We start from the raw sequence: 22,920 nt of genomic DNA, 5'->3' as shown, positions 1-22,920 counted from the left end.
CGCCGGCGGGAACCGGGCTGCGCGGGCAGGAACCGGTCCTGCGCGCTGCGCTCGCGGGCCAGTGTGAGTTCCGGCGGGCGCGGGCTCGGCGGGCCCCGCACACGGAGCGGCCGGCAGGCATCGCCGGCCCAGGGCAGTGAGGGGCTTAGCACCCGGGCCAGCAGCTGCGGTGGTTGTGCCGGGTCCCCCAGCAGTGCCGGCCTACCGGCGCTGCACTCAAATTCTCGCCAGGTTTGGCTGTTTCCCGGCGGCGCAGGGCTCAGGAACTGCAGCCCCCCCCGTGTCTGAGCTCCTCCCACTGCGGTGGGCTCCCGCGCGGGCTGAGCCTCCCGGACATGTGCCGCCCCCTGCTCCGTGGCGCTGGGTCCCATCGACAGCCCAAGAGCTGAAGAGTGCAGGCGTTTCTGGGGACTGGCGGGCAGCTCCGCCTGCAGCCCTGGTGCAGGATCCACTGGGTGAAGCCAGCTGGGCTCCTGAACTGGACGGGGACTTGGAGGACTTTTATATCTAGCCGGAGGATTGTATGTGCACCAATCGGCACTCTATGTCTAGCTCAGGGTTCGTGAATACACCAATTGGTATTCTGTATCTAGCTAACCTAGTGGAGACTTGGAGGACTAGTGCTCTGTGACGCTGTGTCTAGCTCAAGGATTATAAATGCACCAATCAGCACTCTGTGTCTAGCTCAAGGTTTGTAAACGCACCAATTGGTACTCTGTATCTAGCTAACTAGCACTCTGTGACTCTGTGTCTAGCTCAAGGATTGTAAACGTACCAATCAGCACTCTGTCAAAACGGACCAATCAGCTCTCTGTAAAGTGGACCAATCAAGAGGAAGTGGGTGGGGCCAGATAAGGGAATAAAAGCAGGCTGCCCGAGCCAGGCAGTGGCAACCCCCTTGGGTCACGTTCGATATTGTGGAAGTTTTGTTCTTTCGTTTTTTGTGATAAGTTTTACTGCTGCTTACTATTTGGGTCCACGCTGCCGTTATGAGCTGTAACACTCGCTGCGAAGGTCTGTGGCTTCACTCCTGAAGCTAGCGAGACCACGAACCCACCGGGAAGAACCAACAACTCCAGACGCGCGCTGGCTTTGAGAGCTGTAACAGTGACCACGAAGGTCTGCAGCTTCACTCCTGACAGGGAGACCAAGAACCCACCAGAAGGAAGAAGCTCCAGACACATCTGAACGTCTGAAGGAACAAACTCCGGACATACCATCTTTAAGAACTTTAACACTCACTGCGAGGGTCCGCGGCTTCATTTTTGAAGTCAGTGAGACCAAGAACCCACCAGTTCCGGACACAAAACATTGTGAAATATGTAGTCGAGGTTTGTATGTTTAGGTATTGTGATATAGACTTGCAAAGGTCTTTTTCTTAGTGCTTGAGAGTTCTTTTTTGCCCACATCTTTGCCGTTACTTGGTTTTATCTTTCTTTCTTTCTTTTTTTTTTTTTTTTGGATACAGAGTCTTGCTCATTCGCCCAGGTAGGATGGTATGGTGTGATCTTGACTCACCACAACCTTCTCCTGGGCTTAAGCCATTCTCCTGACTCAGCCTCACGAGTAGCTGGGATTACAGGGGCCTGCTACCTTGCCTGGCTAATTTTTGTATTTTTAGTAGAGATGGGGTTTCACCAGTTTGCCAGGCTGGTCTTGAACTCCTGACCTCAGGCGATTTGCCTGCCTTGGCTTCCCAAAGTGCTGGGATTCTAAGCATGAGCTACTGTGTCCCGCTGCTTTCTATTTTTTGTCAGTCTGTTGGGTATAAAAGTGGAATCTCAGCTGGGCACCATGGTGTGTGCCTGTAATCTCAGTTACTAAGATTGACATGGGAGGATCCCTTAAGTTGGAGGGGCAGGGGAAATAGTATCTTTTTGTTTCAGTTTACATTTTCTGATTACTAGTGAATTTGAGCATCTCTTGGATCCATTTTGATTGTTATTTTTGATAATTAGTTGTTTCGTTGTTTGTTTTTACTTTGCGTTTCCTTTTTGATTTGCAGAAGTTCCTTGTGGAGGTTAGATTTGAATAGTCTGTTGATATCAGACTTGGAAAATATCTTCTCTAAGTCTGTCCTCTTTCCTGTTAATTTTGTCCGTAGTGACTCTCATTGAACAGTCAAAATTTTGATGCTTTGTTTCTTTGATAGTCTTATCCTTATCAACTTTGTGTTCTGTCTTTTTTTGGAATTGGTGTTTTTTGAATATTGGAACTCTTAGGTTCTAATTTTCTCTCCCCTGCCCCTTATTTTCCATCCCTTAGTCTTTTTTGTTCTGTTTTTTTGAGAGATTTCCTCAGTATTATCTTCTAAGCCTTCTGTTGAATTTTAACTTCCATCCATATTTTAAATTTCATAGATCTCATTATAATTTTTTTTTTTTTTTTTTGAAATGGAGTCTCATTTTGTCCCCCAGGCTGGAGTGCAGTGGCGTGATCTCAGCTCACTGCAACCTCTGCCTCCCCAGTTCAAGTGATCTCCTGCCTCAGCCTCCTGAGTAGCTGGGGTTACAGGTACCCACCAACACATCTGGCTAGTTTTTGTATTTTTAGTAGAGAGGGGGTTTCACCATGTTGACCTGGCTGGTCTTGAACTCCTGACCTCAAGTGATCCACCCTCCTTGGCCTCCCAAAGTGCGTCCAGCCTCTTACTCTTATTTTATAGTATATTTGTGGTGTTTCATAGATGCTGTACTCTTTGGGGATATTAATGATAGTTTTAAAAATTTTGTTACCATTTTTGTCTTTTGCTACCAATTTTGAGACTTTCCCCAGATGTCTGGTAGTCTTGTGGCTGTCCATTCATATTTAAGAATGAAGGGCCAAAAACTAAATTGGAAGCTCTAAAAGTGTGGCTTCTTGAAGGGTGGAGAGAGTAGGCCTTTTTTGTGTGTGTGTGGTGGGGGGTGGTGGAGGGCTTATACTCATAGGTTTGTTTCTCTTGGGCTAGTCAGTTTCCCTGAGAGTCTCCAGTCTCTTGCCAGGAGAATGTATATCTGGCTGCCATGTTTTGAGAACTCATTTTAGAAAAGGAGCTTGGGTTTTTACTGTTGTGCTCATGTAATTCTGTGTTCAATAAGGCACCTCACCCCCACCCTCACCTCTCACCTGCATTGGAGCATCCATTTTAAGGGATTACTGAAGGATGGTTGTCTGGTTGTGAAGAGTGGAGGAGGAAATCTGGGCATGTGATGACTGTTTTGTAGACTTTCAATGAACCTTCTGATTTTGAGCCCAACTCCTCACTACCTTAAGGAGGAATAGTACCTGGGTGATCTGTTTGAAGCCTCCTGTTTGTGGGTAGATAGTGTGAATCAGCTTGTTTCTTATTGACTTCTTTGTCTGCAGGTTAGGCTTCAGAGTTTTCCACTTTGCTAGTGACATATAATTTGTCTATTTTATGGCTTCTTTTAGGTTTTGACATCAAGTCTGGTTCTGTCCTTACCTATTCTCTGTATGCTGTGGTTCTGGTTCATTTATTTGAAAAATATGTTTCTTTATAATTTTAGTATTCTACCATGTCCACCGTTTTATTTCTTTACATAAACTCTCTGCTTTCTGACCTGTTCATTCTTTCCATAGCATTTGAATGACCACCGTGTGCCCATTATTGATGATTCATATTGAATTTCTGGCTTTCAGTTGTTAATATGATTTGGGAAGAAAAGCGCATTCTATACGTGCTAATTCCTAATTTGAAATTTGAAAGCCCTCATAAGTGTCCGCAAAATAGATATATTACAGTGGTTATTAAATTCAGTGATGGATATGAATTGAATGAAGGCAAGTTTTTGCAATTAAATTTTTTGCTACTGAGAGAATGAGCCCTTTATCTCATCTTCTGGAAAGATTTGTCTTTTTTTTTTAACCTCCCCCCCAAAAAAATCATTCAACTTTTAGATAAGAGATAATTTTTTCCTTCATAAAGACCTTAAATATCAGAACTTCTGATGAAATAACAGCATACTGAGTTGAGAAAATACTAGCGAAAAGTACAGAAATTGTGTTTTAGGTAGGTTGATGACCTTTATCATAGTAAAAATATGCTTTCAGCTCTACTTTTTGAAAGTTTATTGTATAATTAGTATATTGCTTAGCATAGAAAATTTAGAAGATAAAATATTTCCATATACAAATTTTATATGCTGATATCTTTTTTTCCTTTTCTTTTTTTGAGATGGAGTCTTGCTCTGTCGCCCAGGCTGGAGTGCAATGGGGCATGGGCCATCTCAGCTCACTGCAAACCCCACCTTCCGGGTTCAAGTGATTCTCTTGCCTCAACCTCCTGAGTAGCTGGAATTGCAAACGCCTGCCACCATGCCTGGCTAATTTTTGTATTTTTAGTAGAGATGGAGTTCTGCCATGTTGGCCAGGCTGGTCTTGAACTTCTGGACCTCATGTGATCTGCCTGTCTTGGTCTCCCAAAGTGCTGGGATTACAGGCATGAGCCACTATGCCCATCTATGTTTTGATTTCTTAAGTCATGAAATACTTTTCGAAAGTATAGAGAATAATGTAGGTTGGGTTTTTGTTCCCAGCATTCAGATTTTTCATGTTAGTGTTCTGTTTTCTCAATGTATTGTGAACATTTCCTTTAACCAGGCCCTCATACTGGAACTTTTAGGTTGTTTACAATCTTTCACTAGAATAATCACACTGCAGTGAACAGTCTTGCTCGTTTTATTTCCTTTATGTACATACCAGAAGTGGAATTACTGAATTCAGGGTTTGAGTTCTCCAAGTCCTTGACAAATATTTTCCTTTAAGTGTTTTGATATTGAGAATGTCTTTGGAGAACTTCCCAGCTTGGGAATCTATAGATACTGGGAGTTGGGGGGTCAGAATTTGGGTCAAAGGTTATGATAAACCTCTCAAAGGAAAACATTTGAAACTGGGCTGTGAAAAAAAATACGTATTGCCGTTGGATTATTGGTTAGAGCTCTAAGATGAGGCCAGAAATGAACACCTATGAATCATATGTCTGCCACATTGACTTCTCACAGGAAAGGCTTTATTGCAGGGTTTTTCAAACTTTCCTTTCATTGAACATTGAAATGTTGTTAATAAAAATAAAGCTACTCCTTAATTATCTTGTAGGAAAAGAATGGGTAGGATATTTCAAATTTTAATTTTCTTCTCTAATTTTTATTGAAATCTTAAACAGAACTACTACCATTTGACTAGAAGCTGTTAACGTGAATAATTTATATTTTCAAATGAACTGAACACTTTATACTTACACTCACACTTATTTAAATTCATAACTTTTTTGTAGTCATACTTGTAGTTTTGGTTTTTAATAGTAAATGCATATCATATACTTTCTAGTAAAATTATGCCTGATTTATATGGTAGAATTAAGTGTATTAGCATTTCAAGTTGTTCCACAAGAGTATTAAGGATTTTAAATATTCAGAACATTTAGAATGTGTTTGAGATTTACTGATTAGGTGAGCTGACTCAGTGCACTGAATATATAACATCTTGAATATAATGAAAATATAAACTCACTGTTTTGGATTTAGATTGGTGGAGAATGGCATTGAATGAATCCAGACAAAAGGATCTTGCAGGACCAAGAAGTTTAGACTTGATCTAAGAAGTGGTTAAAAACACTGTAGTTCCTTATCCATTGAAGTAATACAGTGAAAAGGGTATTGAGATTAATCTGAGGGCTGTGTGAAGGATGAATTAAGAAGCAAAGAGTATGAGGTTAAGAATGCTGGTTTAGAGCTGTTGTAGTTACCTAGGTGTCAGTTGACACAGACTCGAGCCAGGCTGGTGGCAGTGGGAATAGATAGGATCAGATAAAATCAAAGACTTTGGATAGAATAAGCAAAGTTTGATAATTGAGTAAGTGAACATGAAGGAGAAAGTGGGAGATCTCTTTTTGAAAGAATAGAGTGTGTTTCTGTTTCACCACCAGTATTGCATCTTGTTTTTAAGTTTATTGCTTCTTTGGCTTTATTTCTCTAGAAAACAAGAGGAAGTTTAGGTGTAATGGCTTTAATTTTGAAGGCTTCTGATTCCTGAGAGGGTACTTTGAAAAGTAATTGACGGTAACTTACAGTTTTTAAATTAGTAGCTTAGGTGATAACACCTAAAAATACTTGCTTAGGATAAACTAATTTTCTCAGACAATTACTTTGTTATTCCTCTTATCACAGACATAGAAATTTATTTCCTTTCTTTCCTGTCAAAGCTGTCTTCAGTCCAACTTCAGCCTTCATTTTCAACTGTGTTTTACATTGTTTTAAAAATAAAACTTGTGCTCTACTATAGTGATTTTCAACTGCAGATGCATATCAGAATTCGCTGGGTTTTTTTTTTTTACTGTTCTTTTTTTTTTTTTTTTTGAGACATGCGGTGGTACAATCCTGGCTCACTGCAACTTCTGCCTCCCGGGTTCAAGCCATACTCGTGCCTCATCCTCCCAAGTAGTTGGAATCACAGGTGCATACCACCACACTGGCTAATTTTTGTATTTTTCGTAGAGGCAGGGTTTCACCATGTTGGCCATGCTTGTCTCAAATCCTGACCTCAAACCTGCCCCTTGGCCTCCCGAAGTGATGTTATTACTGGTGTGAGCCACTGTGCCCGGCCCACTTGGGGATCCTAAAAGGAAGAAAAACCCAAAGGTGTCTGCTTCAGACACATTGATTAGACTCTTTAAGAGGGACATTTGAGGTGTGTGTTTAAAAAATTCTCGGCCGGGCGCAGTGGCTCACGCCTGTAATCCCAGAACTTTGGGAGGCCGAGGCGGGCGAATCACGAGGTCAGGAGATCGAGACCATCCTGGCTAACACGGTGAAACCCTGTCTCTACTAAAAATACAAAAAATTAGCCGGGCGTGGTGGCGGGTGCCTGTAGTCCCAGCTACTCAGGAGGCTGAGGCAGGAGAATGGCGTGAACCCGGGAGGCAGAGCTTGCAGTGAGCTGAGATTGTGCCACTGGATTCCAGCCTGGGTGACAGAGTGAGACTCCATCTCAAAAAAAAAAAAAAAAATTATCTCCCAACAGAACAAATGTAATCCCCTCTCCATCCTAAGAGGGGACAACCAGTCTCATTTATGGATACTGGTGAGGAGATATTTATGTTTTAAAAATCTCTGTCTCTCTCACCCAAAGTCTAAATACATCCATTGAAGTAATACAGTGAAAGGAGTGAAACTTAAAAATCTCCTCACCAGTATTCATGAATGAGATTGGTTGTCCCCCTTAGGGTGGGGAATCTAAATACATACATGTGCACGCGCGTGTGCAAACACACACACAATTTCTTAGAGCGGTTTTGGGTTCATAGCAAAATTGAATGGAAAGTACAGGGTTTCTGTCAACCCCTTGCCCCACGTGAATATAGACTCCCCCACCATCAGCATTGCACAAGCTCCAGAATGGCTCATTTGTTACAAGTAATGCTGTAGACTGAATGTTTATGTCCCCTCACAATTCATGTGTTGAACCCAGTCTCCAGTATGGTAGTGTTTGAAGATGAGGCCTTTGGATGATGATAATGGAGCCCTCATGAATGTAATTAGCGCCCTTTCACGAGATCCCAGAGAGCTCCTTAGCCCCTTCTGCTATGTGAATACACAGTGAAAAAATGGTCATCTGTGAACCAAGAGGTGGGCCCTCACCAGATACTGAATCAGCTAGGATCTTGATTTGGACTTTCCAGCCTCCAGAACTATGAGGAATAAATTTCTATTGTTTATAAGACACCCAGTTGTTGGTGTTTTGTTACAGTAACCTGAACAGGCTAAAACAATTGATTAACCAATATTGGCACATCATCCTCACCCTAAGTTCATGGTTTACATTATGGTTCATTCTTAATGTTGTACATTCTTTGGGTTTTGACAAATGTGTAATAGCCTGCATTAGCTACTATTGTATCCTATGGAATAGTTTTCCTGCCCTAAAATTCTTCTGTGTTCCACCTGTTCATCCTGCCTTCCCCCAAACACCGGGCAGCCACTGGATTTTTTGTTTGTTTGTTTCTGGTTTTACCTCTTCCAGAATGTAATATAATTGGAATCATAGCCGTGTTTTTTTTCAAACAGCTCTCAATGTGGCAAATACAAAAAATAGAATTGGAAAAGGGTAATATACACCATCACCAAGTGTGTTTATCCAAAGAAACAGGATCATTTGGTATTAGGAGGTCTATTAATATAATTCACCATATTTAATAGTTCAAAAGAGAAAAATAATGACCTTTTTAATAACTCCCAAGTATAAACTATACAAGGGCTACACAGTGGGAAGTATGCTTTTACATGTTGTTCTTCACCTTATGAGGTATCATTATCTCCATTGTACTGATGAGGAAACAGGCTCACAAAGGCCACTGTCTTCTGTATGTCATTGTTCTGCGAAGCATATTTGAACACGGGACTTGTGGAAGGCTAGGCTTCGTTCAACTTGCTGCCTATGACATTTTAATAAAAATGCAGATGAATATTTAATTTTTGTGTAACATTTCTTTCCTTTTAGATTTTTAAAAAAGGTTGAAATCATTTCAAAGTACAAAAACGTTTTAGAAGTGCACGAGACTTTCTTATGCCTTCATTGACATTTCTCAGTTGTTCGTTTCATCTTTTGCCTTATTTATCATTTATTCTTTATATATATATGTGCATGCTTCCAATGCTGGCTTTAATTGCTTACCCTTACAGCTCCACGTTGAATACAGACTTCTAAGTTACTTCCTTAAGGCTAATTTTAGGTTTTTGGTCTTGTTAGACTTTACTGTTGGCTTTTTCCTTTGTTTGACCTGAAACTGAAACTTATGAATTTTTTTTTTTGTTGTTTTGAGATGGGATTTTGCTCAGTGGTGTGATCTTGGCTCACTGCAGCCTCCAGGCTCAAGTGATACTCCCACCTCAGCCTCCCAAGTAGCTGGGACCACAGGTGCCTGCCACCATGCCTAATTTTTTTGTATTTTTTGTGGAAACAGGGTCACTACAAAACTACTCCGCTCAAGTGATCCTCCCACCTTGGCCTCCCAAAGTGCTGGGAATACAGGTGGGAGCTACCATGTCCCACCCAGATTTTGAATTTGAGTCATCATTGCAACACTGCTATTATTGTGCCATATTGTGATATTTCATAGCTAAAATGCTGCATGCTTCAGGAAACCAGCATTCTTTATATCATTTTTCAGCAGCTTTAAATATGATTCCCTTGGAATTATTCACAAGTTCTCATCTGTATTACACCCACCTTTTAGTCTGATAAAGTTTCTGCCAAATTTCCATTGGGTAGATATATTAATCTGTTCAGGCTACCATAACAAAATACTGCAGACTGGGTGGCTTAAGCAGAAATTTATTTTCTCACAGTTCTGAAGGCTAGAATTCAAGATCAAGGTGCCAACAGAGTTGATTTCTGGGGACTCTCTTGTTTGTAGACAGCTGCATTCTTGTCTGCTTGTACAGTCTTTCTCTATCTCCCAGAGAAGTCTCTAGTGTCTCATTCTCTTATAACGATACCAGTCTTATCAGGGTAGGACTCTCATGACCTCCTTTAACTCTGCCTCCTAAAAAGTGCTATAACTAAATACAAGTCACACTGGTGGTTAGGGTGTCAACATAAGAGTTTTGGGGGGACGACACAATTCAGTCCATGTTAGTAGATCACTGGGTGTGTAATGAGACCTGCGTTCATATCCTAGCTCTATCTTTATTAAGTGTGTAACCCCGGCCAAGTCACTCTGAGCCTTCTGATTGCTTACCTGTAAAAGGTGAGAATGATAATTTTTGCCATAAAGGTTTGTTAAGAGATCCAAGTAAAATAGAAGATGTGATAGCATGTTATGAATTAGTGATTCTCAACCCAGGTTTGCATCAAAATCATCATCATGTAAGTAAGTATGCAGCTTTTAGCATAATAAAGAGCACTGCTGGCCCACTACCCGGTAAACTTAGGGTAAAGTGTTTCAAAAATAACCATGGAAAGCCTCTGGAAATGGTCCTAGGACATACACAGTAAATGAATGAAAGAAGCAAAAACTGGCAGAAACAGAGAGAATTCAATAATAAGAGTTGGAGACTTTAGTACCCCACTTTCAATAGAGGACAGAACAACTTGGTGGAAGGTCAGGAAGGAATCAGTACGATAAACCCACTAGACCTAACAGACATGTATGGACCACATCCCAGCCAGCAAGTCAAAAATACGTATTTTCAAATGGAAATATGTATATCTTGGAAATATGTATTTTCCAGGATAGGAAGTGTTACGTGTGCATTTTGCGTTTTACTGGGCTACAAAACAAGCTAGATAAATGTAAAAGGATTAAATTGATACAAATCATGTTCTTTGATCACAATGGAAAGAAATTAGAAATCAGTAACAGTAAGAAATTTGAGAAACTCACAAATATGTGTAAGTTAAAGAACATACTTCTAAATAACTGATGGGTCCATGGAGAAATCAAAAAGGAAATCAGAAAACGCTTTGGGATAAATGAAAATGAAGACATCATGTAGGAATACTTAGGGATACAGCTAAAGCAGTGCTTAAAAGGAAACTTAGTCGTGAATGCCCTTATTAAAAAGAAAGGAGGCTGGGTGTAGTGGCTCACATCTGTAATCCCAGCACTTCGGGAGGCGGAGGTGAGTGGATTACTTGAAGTCAGGAGTTTGAGACCAGCCTGGCCAACATCGTGAAACCCATCTCTACTAAAAATACAAAAATTAGCTGGGTGTGGTGGCGGGTACCTGTAATCCCAGCTACTTGGAAGGCTGAGGCAGGAGAATCACTTGAACCTGGGAGGCAGAGGTTGCAGTGAGCCGAGATCGTGCCACTGCCCTCCAGCCTGGGCAATAGAGTGAGACTCTGTCTCAAAAAAAAAAAAAAAAAAAAAAAAAGATCTCAAATCAGTAACTTAACTTTCTACTTTAAGTGACTGAGGTAAGAAGAACAGAGCAAGCAGAAAGAAGCAAATAAAGAGTAGAGTGAAAATTAGTGACACAGAGAATAGGAAAACAATAGAGAGCATTAAAGATGAATAAAATTGACAAATTTTAGCTAGATTGAGAAAAAACTCAACATTTTTCAGATTACCTAGGCACAGTGGCACATGCTTGTAATCCCAGCACTTTGGGAGACCGAGACAGGAGGATCACTTGAGCTCAGGAGTTTGAGACCAGTTTCCCACGTGCTGAGACCCCATCTCTATCCCCCCAACGCCCCCCCACCAGTAAATAATAATAATTTGGGCAAGTGCCTGTAGTCCCAGATACTTGGGAGGCTGAGGTGGGAGGATTGCTTGAGTCAAGAAGTTGACGCTACGGTGAACCATGATTGTGCCACTGCTCTCTCCAGCCTGGGCAACAGAGTGAGAGAGTGTCTGTGGGGGGAAAAACTAGAAATGAAAGAGGGGACATCACTAGTGACCTTATAAAAATTAATAAGATTATAAAGAAATACTATTAACAGTTGTGGCCGGCATGGTAGCTCATGCCTATAATCCCAGGACTTTGGGAGGCTGAGGCAGGTGGGTCTTCTGAGGTCTGGAGTTTGAGTCCAGCCTGGCCAACATGGTAAAACCCTGTCTCTACTAAAAATACAAAAATTAGCCAGGCATGGTGGTACATGTCTGTAATCCTAGCTACTCGGAGGCTGAGGCAGGAGAATGGCTTGAACCTGAGGTACAGAGGTTGCAGTGAGCTGAGATGGCGCCACTGTACTCCAGCCTGGGCAACAGAGTGAGACTCTGTCTCAAAAAAACAAAAAAACAGTTGTATCCCAGTAAATTAAATGGCTTAGATGAAGTGCACAAATTTTTGGAAAGACAAAAACTACCAAAACTGACTCAATAAGGAACAGACCATGTGAATAGACCTGTAACATGTGAAGACATTGAATTAGTAGTCACAGAACTGCCTGCAAAGAAAAAGCCTACGCCCATATGGTTTTACGCTGAATTTTACCAAATATTTAAAGAAATAAAGAATATAATTCTTCACAAAATCTTCTTGGGGAATACTTTCCAACTCATTTTATGAAGCCAGTATCACTCTGATATCAAAGCCAGACAAACATATCACAAGAAAATATAAACCCATCTTTTTTTTTTTTTTTTTTTTTTTTTTTTTTTTTTTTTTTTAAGATACAGGGTTTCACTGTCACCCAGGATGGAGTACAGTGGTGTGATCATGGCTCACTGCAGCCTGGAACTCCTGGGCTCAAGCCATCCTGCTGCCTCAGCCTCCTGAGTACCTGGGACTACAGGTGCACACCACCAGCCTGTCTGATTTTTATCAGTCTCACCATGTTCCCCAATCTGGTCTTGAACTCCTGGTTTCAAGTGATACTTCTGCCTTGACCTCCCAAAATGCTAGAATTATAGACATGAGCCACTGTACCTGGCCCTTGTGTGTTAAAAAAAACCCCAAAAAACAAACAAAAAAAAAGACACGTTGTAATTTCAATAGGCACAGAAAAAGCATTTGACAAAATCTGACACTCTTTATTGATAAAACAGTCAACTGAGAATAAGAGGGAACTTCTCAGCCTGATAAAAGTGCATTCACAGAAAATCCAAAGGTAACATCATACTTAATGTAAAAGACTGCTTTCATTCTAAGGTCTAGCATAAGACAGGGATGTCTGCTCTATTTCTATTCAACATTGTATTGGAGACTCTAGCCAGGGTAGTTAGACAAGAAAAAGAAGTAAAAGACATCAAAATTGGAAAGGGAGAAGTAAAGCTATCTGTTTGTAGATGACATGATGTGTATCAGATAAAGCATTAGCAACAATTAAATAAGCAGGATTGTAGAATACAAGATCAATATACAAAAATCGATCATATTTTTCTAGATTTGTGATGAACAATCTGAGAATTAAAACAATTTCATTTCCATTGGCATAAAATTAAATACTTAGGAATGAATTTAACAAAAGTATAAAACATACTCTGAAAGCTACATTATAGACAGAAATTAAGATCTAAATAGAACTCCTATCTTAAATAAGTGGAAGATTTAACATTAAGGTGCTGGTATTTCCCAAATTGATCTACAGATTTCAGTGCAGTCTCCTATCAGAATTGTAGCTGACTTCTTCATAGAAATTGACAAACTGTTTCTAAAGTTCATATGGAATTGCAAGGGATCAATAATAGCCAAAACAATCTTGAAAAAAGAACCAAAAAAGTAAGAAGACTCACATTTTTCGAGTTCAAAACTTACTTTGAAGCAATGGTAACCAAGACAGTGTGGGGCTGGTACAGGGATACACATAGAGATCAGTGGAATAGAATTGAATGTCAAGAAATTAAACCACATATATGTATATAGTCAGCTGGTTGTCAACAAGGTGCTGTCATGGTCCGTTTGGGTTGCTGTAATGAAATACCGGAGACTAGGTGGCTAACAGACAATAGAAATTTATTTCTCACAGTTCTGGAGGCCGGGAAGTTCAAGATCAAGGCACTGGCAGATTCAGTGTCTGATGAGTGCCTGCTTCCTGGTTTACAGATGTCTTTCTTTTCTCTTGTGTCCTCACATGGCTGAAGGAGCACGTGAACTCTTTGGGGGTCTCTTTTTAAGGGCTTTAATCCTATTTATATGGACTCTACCACTAAGGGCTAATCATCTCCCAAAGGCTTCACCTTCAACCTCTATCACATTGGGAGTTAGGATTTAACATAAGAATTTGGGTGAGATACACATTCAGTCTGTAGCAGGTGCCAAGACCATTCTGTGGAGAAAGAGGAGTCTTTTCAACAAGTAGTGTTGGGATAACTGGATAGACACAAGCAGAAAATGCAGCTGGACTCTCATATCATGCTACAAACAAAAATTAATTCAAAATGGATCACAGATTTAAATGTAACAGGTAAAACTCTTGGAAAGAAGTACGAGGTTAAGGATTCTTGGATATGACACCAAAAGCATGTACAACAACAACAAAAAACAGATTAATTTGGACTTTATCAAAATTAAAACTTTTGTGTTTCAAAGGACACCAAGAAAGTGAAAAGACTATGGAATATATTTGAAAAGCATATCTGATAAGTGACGCTTATCTAGAATGTAAAAAGAACTCTTACAACTCAATAATAAAAGGACAGCCTAATTTAAAAATGGGCGAAGGCTCTCAATATACTTTATTTTAATGGGAGATACACAGTTAACAAATATATATGTGAAAAGATGCTCTATCTCATTTGTCATCAGGGGATTGCAAACCAAAACTACAATGAGATGCCACTCACACCCGTTAGGATGATTTCAATGAAAGTTTTAATAGTAAAGTGCTGGCAAGGATGTGGAGATACTGCAAGCCTCATATGCTGCTGATGGGAATATAAAATGGTACAGACACTTTGGAAAAACAGTTGAGCAGTTTCTTAAGCAATTAAACATAGTTACCATATGACCTAGCGATTCTAGGTATGTAACCCAGAGAAATTAAAACGTGTAAAACTTGACCACAAATGTTTGTAGAAGTGTTATTCATAGTAGCTGAAAGGTGGAAACATTCCAAATGTCCATTTGGAATTCAGCCTAAAAAGAAATGAAGTACTGATATATGCTACAACATGGATGAACCTTGAAGACATGCTAAGTGAAAGAAGCCAGTCACAGAATATTGCATATTACATGATTCTGTTCTGTTCATGTGAAATGTCCATAATAGGGACGATAGCTTAAACAATACAGGATTTCTTTTTGAGGTGATTAAAATGTCCCAAAATTCACTGTGATGAAGGTTGTACAAGCTGTAAATACACTAAAAGCTGTTGAATAGCACATTTTAATAAAACTGTTAAAGTAACCTGGCTAGGGGTAGTGGCTCACGCCTGAAATCCCAGCACTTTGGGAGGCCAAGGTGGGAGGATCACTTGAAGCTAGGAGTTCAAGACCAGCCTGGGCAACATGATCAGACCCTGTCTCTACAAATAATAAAAAAATTTGCTGGGCGTGGTGGCATGCACCTGTGGTCCCAGATACTCAGGAACCTGAAGCAGGAGGATTGCTTGAACCCAGGAGTTTGAGGCTGCAGTGAGCTATGATTGCACCACTGTACTCTAGTCTGGGTGGACAGAGCAAGACCTTGTCTCAAAAAAGGCAGGAGTTGGGGAGGGGAAGTAGCCATTTCTGATGTCCCTTTGGGATATGTCTGGGCATGTATATGTTTAAAAGACTGAGCTCCTAGAATAACAGAGCTCTTCACAGTAAACTCATTTGTTCTCTGCCCACTTTTATTGTAGAAATCATGACTACCCCAGGAAAAGAGAACTTTCGCCTAAAAAGTTATAAGAACAAATCTCTGAATCCCGATGAGATGCGCAGGAGGAGGGAGGAAGAAGGACTACAGTTACGAAAGCAGAAAAGAGAAGAACAGGTAAATCCTTTACCTTTTTTTGTTTTAAAGAATTTAATGTTCCATTTTAAGCCTGAAACTACCTTCTTTTATTTTAACAATGTTGTCTGTGTGTGTGTGTGTGTGTGTGTGTGTGTGTGTATGTGTGCGCGCGCGCGTGTGTGTGTGTTCCTGTTCTCCCCTGTAAAATTACTTTTTTGGAGTGGGAATGAGGAGGTCCTGAAAAGTGGTATACAAGAATGGGGAAATCTGTCACATTCTCATTTTCTCAGCATAACTACACTGTTCAATATTTTCGCCTATTTGTTTTTAGTGTATTTTAGTTTTCTAAAGGTGTAAACTTTAGAATTTCTTTAAGATTTTTTTGGTGTATGTTTGTTAATAAATTCACAAGTGACCAATAAAGTGTTGCTGTTCATTGTAAATTAAAATTGGAAATGTAAAAATGAAAGGAGAAACCTCATAAACCAGTCCTTTGAATTCAGTAATTGTCAACAATTTGCTACACTTGCACTTGTTTCATGTTTGTCTTTACATTTATTTGTTACCTAACATTCTAAAGTAAAATTTCATTCACAGAATATGTCTTTTTGTTCCAGATTAATTATTATTCATAAAGACAGTTAGAACATTTTTTTTTTTTTAGCCTTCCTTTGAAAATGCTGTTGACAAGTGGTCTATTACTTTTGGCAAAGAAATGAAAAGACATAAGGCTTAAGTGACTTTTTTTTTTTTTTTGCTAAGGAGGGACTTTGGAGCCTGAAGGAGCATTTGATCCTTACTATAGAAATTCCATAAAGTCAGATGAATTAGAACCCTCATGCTTGAGAAATAAGATATTCTATTATAAATATTTTGCAGTCATAGTGAAATATTCTCAAAATAGATTTTATGAAAAACTGCATTAGATAATCCAGTTAGGTGAAGTCCAACAGTACATTACAACCTCAGTATTTTATTTGTTAGGGTTGTAGATATATGAATCAAGCACTTTATTATTGGCAAAGATACTTTGTAATATTGTAATAGACTTTATATTGAGTGTAGCAAATTATGAGTTCTTGACCTTCTGCTTTATCATCTTTGAATGTATTCCCTTAATTTTCTCTTATTTATATATTTATTTATTTTTGAACTGGAAATGGATCCTTTTCTTTCAGTGAGCTTTTATATTAGCTTGTATTTTTTGGGTGAATTTCCTTTTCTTTCTTTTTTTGTTTTTTTTGTGTGTGTGTGTGTGGTTTTTTTGAGACAGTCTTGCTCTGTCACCAGGCTGGAGTATGGCGGCGTGATCTTGGCTTGCTGCAACCTCCACCTCCCAGGTTCAAGCGATTCTCAACCTTCTGAGTAGCTGGGACTACAGGCGCATGCCACCACACCCAGCTAATTTTTGTATTTTTAGTAGAGACAGGGTTTCACCATCCTGGCCAGGATGGTCTCGATCTCTTGTCCTCGTGATCCGCCTGCCTCAGCCTCCCAAAATGCTGAGATTACAGTAATTTCCTTTCCTTTTATTCTCAGAAATCATAACAGCATGGTTATATATTTATATTCATATATTTAAATGGAATACATGTATGATACATGTGAACCCAGGTATAGGTCTGAATATAACCACCAGTGTATGGATCGTATTTGGCATAACACCATTTGAAGGTGTAGCAGTGGCACTCTTTGATTAACGCAGTGTTCATTTTATTCTATTTCTTCTTGGTGACTACTGATTTCATGTAATTAAACTTCATTATAAAATTTGTGTACTACTGAAAGCAATCTACAGATTCAGTGCAATTTCTCTCCAATTACCAATGTCATTCTTCACAGAATAAGGGAAAACAATCCTGGGATTCATACGGAACCAAAAAAGAACCCCCATCGCCAAAGCCATCTTAAGCAAAATATAAAGCTGGAGGTATCACATTAGCTGATGTCAAATTATACTACAAGGCTGTAGTAATTGAAAACAACGCAGTACTGGTATAAAAGTAGACATATAAGTCAATGGAATGGAATAGAGAATCCAGAAATAAAGCCCCATACTGTCAACCAACTGATCTTGGACAGAGTTGGCAAAAGTATATACGGGGGAAAGGATACACTATTCAATGAATAGTGCTGGGAAAATTGGAGAGCGGTATGCAAAAGAATGAAAGTGTACCCCTGCCATATACAAAAATTAACTCAAGATGGATTCAATAATTAAATATATAACCTGAAGGTATAAAAATCCTAGAAGAAAACCTGGGAAAAACTCTTCTGGACATTGATCTAAACAAAGAATTTATGATTAAGTCCTCAAAAGGAAACATACAAAAACCAAAAATAGGTAAATGGGGCTTAAACTAAAAGGCTTCTGCACAGCAAATGCAATAATATATTTAACAGACAACTTGCAGTATGGGAGAAAATATTTGTTAACACTATCTGACAAAGTTCTAATGTTCAGAATCTACAAGGAACTCAACAAGAAAAAACTCCATTAAAACGTGGGCAAAGGACATGAAAAGATACTTCTCAAAAGAAGACATACAAGTGACCATGAAAAAATGGTCAACATCACTAATTATCAAATAAATGAAAGTTAAAACTATAATGAGGCCGAGTGGGGTGGCTCATGCCTGTAATCCCAGCACTTTGGGAGGCCAGGGTGGGCAGATCACCTGAGATCAGGAGTTCGAGACCATCCTGGCCAACGTGGTGAAATCCTGTCTCTACTAAAAATACAAAATTTAGCTGGTGTGGTGATGGGGTAAAGGAGGGTACTTTCAGTATAAGACTCTGTTCTTGGGAATTTTCCTGTGTTAATTCATTGAGAAGCTCCTTCCTTTCTCATAATCCTGTAAGTCAAATGTTAGACTTACTAGGCTGGTTTTCTTAATTTTCTCTTTTTCAAACCGTGCCCTTGTTTCAGTCTGCTACCTCACTACAGCTTTCCGTTATACCTCAATTAAGAAAAATTTCTGAGGCTTTCCAAGGCTCTGTGTGGTTTGTGGGCTTGCTTCTCAACAGTATATTCCTCCATAGGCTCTTAGGTTTGATCTTCCTCCACTCTAACTCGTATGTCGTTTCTCAATCTGTTTTTCCATTGTCGTAGATATGGCTGGGAGCTACACATACTGTTTTTGTTTCTTGTCCCTTTTGTCATTGTGGGGTAGTATTTCTGAGACTAAAAGGATGAGAAGGCCTGATTCTACTATTTTTGATCTGTATGTCTCATTGTATAAGGTAGATTATTATGCTGATTAGTTTACAACTGGCATGAAAATTTTATTGACCTTGGGAAGAAAAGCTATAATATGTTTTAATCCTGTCGTGAATAGAGCTGGACAGTTCTAGGATAGTGTAGTGGATTAATGATGAAGTATTGATGATAACAGTTAACTGTTGAGTGTTTGCTATTCTAAGCACTTAATGAATTAACTTCTCTAATCATCTCAACCAAACTCTGAGATAGGTTATTATTTTCTGATATATTACAGTTACACAATAATTGTGAATGTCTTTAAGTGTCTGATTATGGACAAGATAAAGCATATGTATGTAAAAACACTGAAATGGATAGAAAATAAATTCATAGCATTACTGGTCTTTTATCTGAAACTCAGCTAAGTGGTTACAGCAGTTCAGTGTAAGTGACCATTGCCATAAAGAATAATAGTCTTTTTCACTGGAAAGAACCTTTGCAATAATCTAGACCAGCAGTGTTAAAATTATGTTCCGTGGAGCTTTGAGGCTCAGTTGAGTCTCATGCTGCTTCTGTTTCCCCATGAAAAGTTTGAAAATGGTTGAGCTATGCTGTCCAGTATGACAGCATACAGTTAGCTATTGAGCATTTAATATGTGGCTAATTCAAACTGATATATGTAAGTGTAAAATTTACATTGGATTTTGAAGATTCCGTATGAAAAAATAAGTATCTCAATTTTTATACTGAAATAATATTCTAGACATGGTATTAAAATTAATTTTATTTCCTTTTTTAAATGTGGCTACTAGAAATTTTTAAAATTTCATTTGTGGCTTTCATTATATTTCTGTAGAGCAGTGCAGGTACAAACCATGTTTCTATTTTATACCAGAATTTTGAGTTTGAATGATTTGGCCAAGATTACATAGCAGATAAGTAGAACCAAGATCTTTTCATATCTGAATTAGTGTTCTTTCCACAGGCTCATGCAGCATTAGGTCTACCTGATAAAAGTTGTACTGGCATGCTGTGACACAAATCTTGTGATTGTTTTGCAGGGCAGGATTGGAAAGAAAGCATAATTAAAATGTGATGGTCACAACATTGCTTTGCATGCTTAGCCCACCTCTTATAACTACTAACGATTAAATGATATTGATTATAGCTATTTGGATACCATGGTACATCTCTTATTCTGTATGACCTCTGTTACCCTTTTGGGATTATTTCATTTAATGCCATTTTAAAGATTTTCACAGTTGTCCATCATGCTGAGACATTTTTGCTTGAGTAATTGCATAACTTGCATGTTTTCCAACCTTTTACTACATTATAAATTGTCTTTGACAAATTTAATATGTTAATCAATCTCGTTCTTCCACTTTTATCCAACCAGTTTTTGTTAGTGCTTCTTTTGGCTAGTAGTATTAGTTGCATGTTGGTCAGTTTGCCCTTTGATTTCACCTGCTGTTTAACCAACAGCCGCTACAGTTTTTATCACTGCATTAATAACACTTAACGTGTCTTGAAATTGGTTGTACATTTTTAAAATATTTTCTGTTGCTAATTTTTTTTCTAGCAGTTTTGAATACTGTTGACATAGCTTTGCTGTTCTGAGTCAAATATCGCACGAGCAGTTGTTTTTTTCACGACCTATAGTACTTAAAAGATTATTAACAGCATCCCACGGTACCAAACTGCCTGTGCATGTAAACTGCATGTCCAATAGATGTAATGTTAGTGACTAGGTATGATTTTGGAATCATGTAAATGTTTTAAATAACTGTAAAACAAAATTAAATCAAAATGAGAGAAGAAATCTTCAAATTCAAAAGCAGGAAACAAGTGACCTGGTTTGTCATGCTTATGGCTAAGCCACACAGAGAAGAATTAATTTAATATACTGTTAAACTATGGTAATTTGGCTAATTTCCTCTGCTAGTTTATATCTTAACGGCAAAAGAGAAGTATAAATGAATCTTCACTTGCTTTTGGTAATCATATAAAACTGGTAGTTATTATGAAACTATATATATTTGTATATGAATAAAGGAAATTCATATTTATATTAATATTAGAAATCTGATACTTTTACTTTAAGAAAATAAGTAAATAAGAAAATTAAAGAAGTTAAGTAAGTTTGAATTGGTAATATCACTGGGAATTTATGATATATTTTCTTTAATAAAACAAAACACCAGCCCTGTCCTGAGAGGGCCTAGAAATAGTAAATTACCTTGTTGCAGTGAGCACTGGCATTCTGAGGTATGTAGAATTTTTCTTTCAAAGGAACCAGGTTCCTTGCAAAAATAACTGGTTCTTGGTTAAAGATAGGGAATATTTTATAAAGCAAAGAAGTTATCTGAGACCACTGGAGTTTTGTTGAAAAGACTCAGAGCTAACTTGAACTAGCTCCCATTGGGTAAAAATGGGGTATTTTGAGTATCAGGAAAGTTATAAAGACGTCTGCTTCTGGCCAAAATGGAGTTTTAGGACCAGGATTTACCCTCCTACCTGAAGGAACCAGGAATAAACAGATACAATACATGAAAACAGCGGTTCAAGACACTAGGCATTAGGCAGTGAAAGATAGTGATCTCTAAAGATGGGAAACAAATGAGATAAATCCTGTGATTATCTCAGCTTACTGTTTTGAGTTTCTAGTTGTAAACATAGAAAAAGGCGCTAAGGCAGAGCCCACAGCCTTGCTGCGTTGAGGCAGAGCTGAGAGTCTGTGAATACCAGGCAAATAGAGTTCATAGGATGGAATATCAAAGAAGAGAGACCTGTATATTGAGTGAAGCCTGAAAATCTTCAAAGGCCTTCCACAAATATTCAGCAGAATGCTGATTAGCACGTGTTTGAGGAAACTACCCAAGGTTAGAGAAAATATCATTTTAAAGGATTAGAGGGAACAGTGCCTGGTACCTATACAGGGCTGGAAATAGTGCCTATCCCACTAGCTAGATTGGAGAAACTCATAATTCATGAGGGATTAGGTAGAGTATTTAGGAGAGCCTTGCCTCAGTAGTTAAGATTAATGAGCTGTATACTTAGTACTGCTCCAGACTTAACCTGGCAAATGAAAGCAAGGTCCAGAAGGATCAAAAAGTTTCCATATATCTTAGCTGTATACCAAAATGGAGCTCAGGAATGTTTATAGGAATACAAAAATACCTAGTACACGAGGTAAAATTGACATTGTCTGGCATCCAAAGATTGTGACATATGCAAAAAAGCAGGAAAACACAACACAATGGGGAGAATGATCAGTTGAAACTGACTCACCTGATAAAGATGTTAGAGTTAGCAGGTAATAAAATTTAAATGGTTATTATAACCATACCATATTCCATATGTTCAGAAAGTTAGAGATATGGAAGATAAAGACTCTGCCAGGCATGGTGGTTCATGCCTATAATCCCAGTGCTTTGGGAGGCTGAGATGGGAGGATTGCTTGAGCCCAGGAGCAACATAACGAGACCCGGTCTCTACCAGAAAGTAAATAAATAAGTAAAAAACTTGTGCCGCACACTATGGTCCTAAATCCCAAGGTTGAGGTGAGAGGGTGGCTTGAGCCCAGGAATTTGAGGCTTATTCCTATGACTGTGCCACTGTGCTCCAGCCTGAGTAACAGAGTGAGACTCTCTTTAAAAAAAAAAAAAAAAAAAAAACTAATAAAGTAAAAAGGTATGAAAAGACTCAATTTGAACTCCTGGAGATAAAAACTGTGATGTCCAAGATGAGAAATTCACAAATGGGATTAATTGCAATTAGAAATTGCAAAAGAAAAGATTAGTGAACTTCTGGGCATAGGAATAGAAACTATCAAGAATGAAAAAGAGGTGATACCCCCCCTTTCCCCACGCCCCGACACACACACACACACACACACACACACACACACACACACACGAGGGCAAAAAAAACCACAAGTGAGTTATGGGACAACTTCAAGAAACCTGAATACAGACAATTGGAGTCCCCAAAGGAAAAGAGAGTGTGGAAGAGAAAAAATACTTAAAGAAATAATGTCTGAAAACGTTTTATAATGAAGTACTGTAAATCCACTGGTTGAAGGAACTAAGTGAATCCCCAACACAAGAAAGATGAAGAAAACTGTATCATGGCACATCATAGCCAAACTGCTCAAACCTAATCTTAAAAAGAAACTCTTTAAAAACACCCAGAGTAAAGACATGTTACATGCAGAGGAACAGAGATAAGGATGACATCAGAATTCTCATTGTAAAAATACAAGCCAGAAGACAGTGGAGAAGCATCTTTAAAGAAGGAAACTGTCAACCAAAGAATTTCTCACCACCAGACGTTGCACTGAGACAGAAGTAAAATAATGTCCTAGATTACTTGAGCAAATCCCAGCTATCAAA

The 22,920-nt window shown here is 38.8% G+C and overlaps 1 protein-coding gene across 1 annotated transcript in view; it reads left to right on the top strand.

Annotated features, from left to right (window-relative positions):
- Positions 1 to 22,920, top strand: part of KPNA1 (karyopherin subunit alpha 1) — a 100,371-nt gene that overhangs the window by 5,364 nt on the left and 72,087 nt on the right. The window contains exon 2 of the mRNA XM_007985606.3: positions 15,230 to 15,363. Coding sequence (XP_007983797.1) covers positions 15,235 to 15,363 — 129 coding nt within the window. The 5' untranslated portion in view covers positions 15,230 to 15,234. The remainder of the gene's footprint in view (positions 1 to 15,229; positions 15,364 to 22,920) is intronic.

The sequence above is a fragment of the Chlorocebus sabaeus genome, chromosome 22 (genome assembly GCF_047675955.1).
Source record: "Chlorocebus sabaeus isolate Y175 chromosome 22, mChlSab1.0.hap1, whole genome shotgun sequence".
Classification (NCBI taxonomy): Eukaryota; Metazoa; Chordata; class Mammalia; order Primates; family Cercopithecidae; genus Chlorocebus; species Chlorocebus sabaeus.
This window is presented reverse-complemented; position numbering and strand designations above follow the sequence as displayed.